The 2419-nt window shown below is 41.5% G+C and overlaps 1 protein-coding gene across 1 annotated transcript in view; it reads right to left on the bottom strand.

Moving 5' to 3' along the window:
- KCNS3 (potassium voltage-gated channel modifier subfamily S member 3) overlaps positions 1–2419 on the bottom strand; it is a 47768-nt gene that overhangs the window by 1775 nt on the left and 43574 nt on the right. Inside the window, exon 3 of the mRNA XM_006140803.2 lies at positions 3–405. Within this exon, the coding sequence (XP_006140865.1) occupies positions 3–346 (344 nt within the window). The 5' untranslated portion in view covers positions 347–405. The remainder of the gene's footprint in view (positions 1–2; positions 406–2419) is intronic.

Genomic DNA, 2419 nt, shown 5'->3' on the forward strand with positions numbered 1-2419 from the left:
AGGAATCAATAAAGAGCTCATTGATGCCCCAGTACTCAATCTCCTGGCAGAAGGAGAACACACACAGCTCCTCCATGACATGCAGCTTCCCCGTGTAATAGAAATTCAAAACATATCTGAACAAGGAGGGGTTGCGATCAAAATAGTACTCTTTATCAGCCACACTGTAATCATCGCACAGCTCCAGAATGGCCTCCTCAGAGTGGCAAGTCAGCAATTTGCCCAGTCTGGTGTGTGGAAACCGCAGGAGGGTGCTTTGGTCAACAGACTGCTTAAAGCCCCCCACATTCAAGTTGACAAGTTCCTCGTCTTGTCCAGGGCGATGGAAAAATTCACCAAACACCATGATGGATACAGGAGGCAGCGTGCTGGCTGGGAAGCAAAATGAGGAAGATCACGCTGCACCTGGAAGGAGCACAGACGGCATTAGTGTTCAGTCCCATTGCCTTGCCAAGCTGATTTTTAATCTGCGATTTCTAGAATAATGGGCTACCTTAAAAGCAAAGCAGGAAATGCAATAAAAATGAATACATTATTATACATTTTGTTAAAAGGAAATCAACACAAAATAGTTCTCTTTTTATCAAAAATTCGAGTTTATAGACTTAGTTTTTTAGGAAGGAGGAAAGACTGAAATATAATTATGAACCCTAATTCATATTTCTCTACTTATTAAATATCTGGACTTTACCTTCCTCCTTTACCCCTCCCCCAAACAATCTAAAGGCCACTTACACAATACAAGCATCTCCAGAGTTTCAACCATGAGGCTCTCCGTGTTTGGAAATGCTCCGTTCAGACGTCATAGGCTAGTTGCTGCCAGGCTTGTAGCTCATTCCCTGTCCCCGCGTTCAGTCACACACCCACAGAAACAACCCTCTCTTCTGCTCCACACTTTGTCCCTAGCCTGCACAGCACAGGAGGCTCAGTTCAGCTCTTGGAAATGATGTACGTTTCTCCTTATGCTCCAGTGTTTTACTCCTTCAGGAGAAAGCCCTATTCCCTGTTTGGATGTGGACAATCAAGGGGATATAATTATCTCCCTGTCCTTAAGTACCCTATATCTTAAGGATATCATTACACTCATGGGATGATGTTTCAGGCACATCTACGTGGAAAGAAACTGACTTGGAAAAGCCTTTTTAAGTTAATTGCACTATCAGTTTCCTGACACAGACACACTCCTCTCCAACACCCTCCCACACCATGTTCTACCCAGTCCTGATCTGTGATTATCTCCCCATTGATATCCATATCTTTAATGGCCAAGCACACAACTGGGTTTTAGTTCTGACACTAACCAGGATGTACCAGACTCATTTCTGAAAAAGTACATCATAGATGTTGACCATCACTCAATACAATGATGCTTTCTCAGAGCAGATGGTACAGATAAAAGAAAGGTGGGAGACTCTCCTATACTGAATGCTCAGCAGGTGCTGTTGGAAGCCATTTATGTGTTTTGCCATTTAATCCTCCAAATACTATCATGTAGGTGTATAAAAAATTTTTACTCCAAGATGTTGAATCCAAGGTTTCACAATAACTAAATGAAAGAGCCAAGATTTAAACCCAGGCTGAATTAACTTTGAAGTCAATGTTCTTTCCACTATCAAGACCCTCATCTTCTCCATGTTCTCCTTTGTTATAGCCCAATAACCCAGTGGGGGAGATACTACACCACAGGGGAGTCAAGTGCCTGTGAGACTATAAGAAAAGAACACTGAGCCCTGGCTGGAGAGGTTTCCTAGCAGAGGTTACATGCAGCTCAAATGGTGAAGGTTCAAGCATAGTTCACCAAACAGGAGGGAAAGGAGGGCCCAGACTCATGGCACAGTTGATAGCTAACTAAACTCCAGGAGACATTCAAAGATTTGGATCTCCAGGTCAGCCTGAAAACACACCAAGCATCTGTGTGGGTGTGCAGGATTCTGAGGAAGCTGGAGGCCTGGGGAAGAAGAGGGTCACAGCATGACAACACCCTCTTGAGGGTGTCTTTCTCTCTTTCATGTGTGTACTTACTCTCTATCATGAATAAGCTTTTTCTAAAAACTAAGAAGGAAAGGGCATTCCTAAGGACATCAGATGTAGGTAGAAATCATATTCAGTCTGAAAAATCTTAATTATTTTTTATTTTTAATTAACACATGATAATTGTACATTTTTATGGGGTACAGCATGTTCTTTTTAGTATTTTAATACAGTGTATAATGATCAAATGGGGTAATTAGTGTATTTATCAACTCAAACATGTATCATTACTTAATGTTGGGAACATTCAAACTTCTTTCTTTAGAAAGAAGTTTTGATCCATACAGTAAATTACTGGTAACTGTGGTCACCCTACTGTGCTGTAGAATACTAGGGCTTATTTATCTTATCTGACTAATTTTGTACCCATTAGCTCTCATTTCCTTTC

The sequence above is a fragment of the Tupaia chinensis genome, unplaced genomic scaffold (assembly GCF_000334495.1).
Source record: "Tupaia chinensis unplaced genomic scaffold, TupChi_1.0 Scaffold000045_1, whole genome shotgun sequence".
NCBI lineage: Eukaryota > Metazoa > Chordata > Mammalia > Scandentia > Tupaiidae > Tupaia > Tupaia belangeri.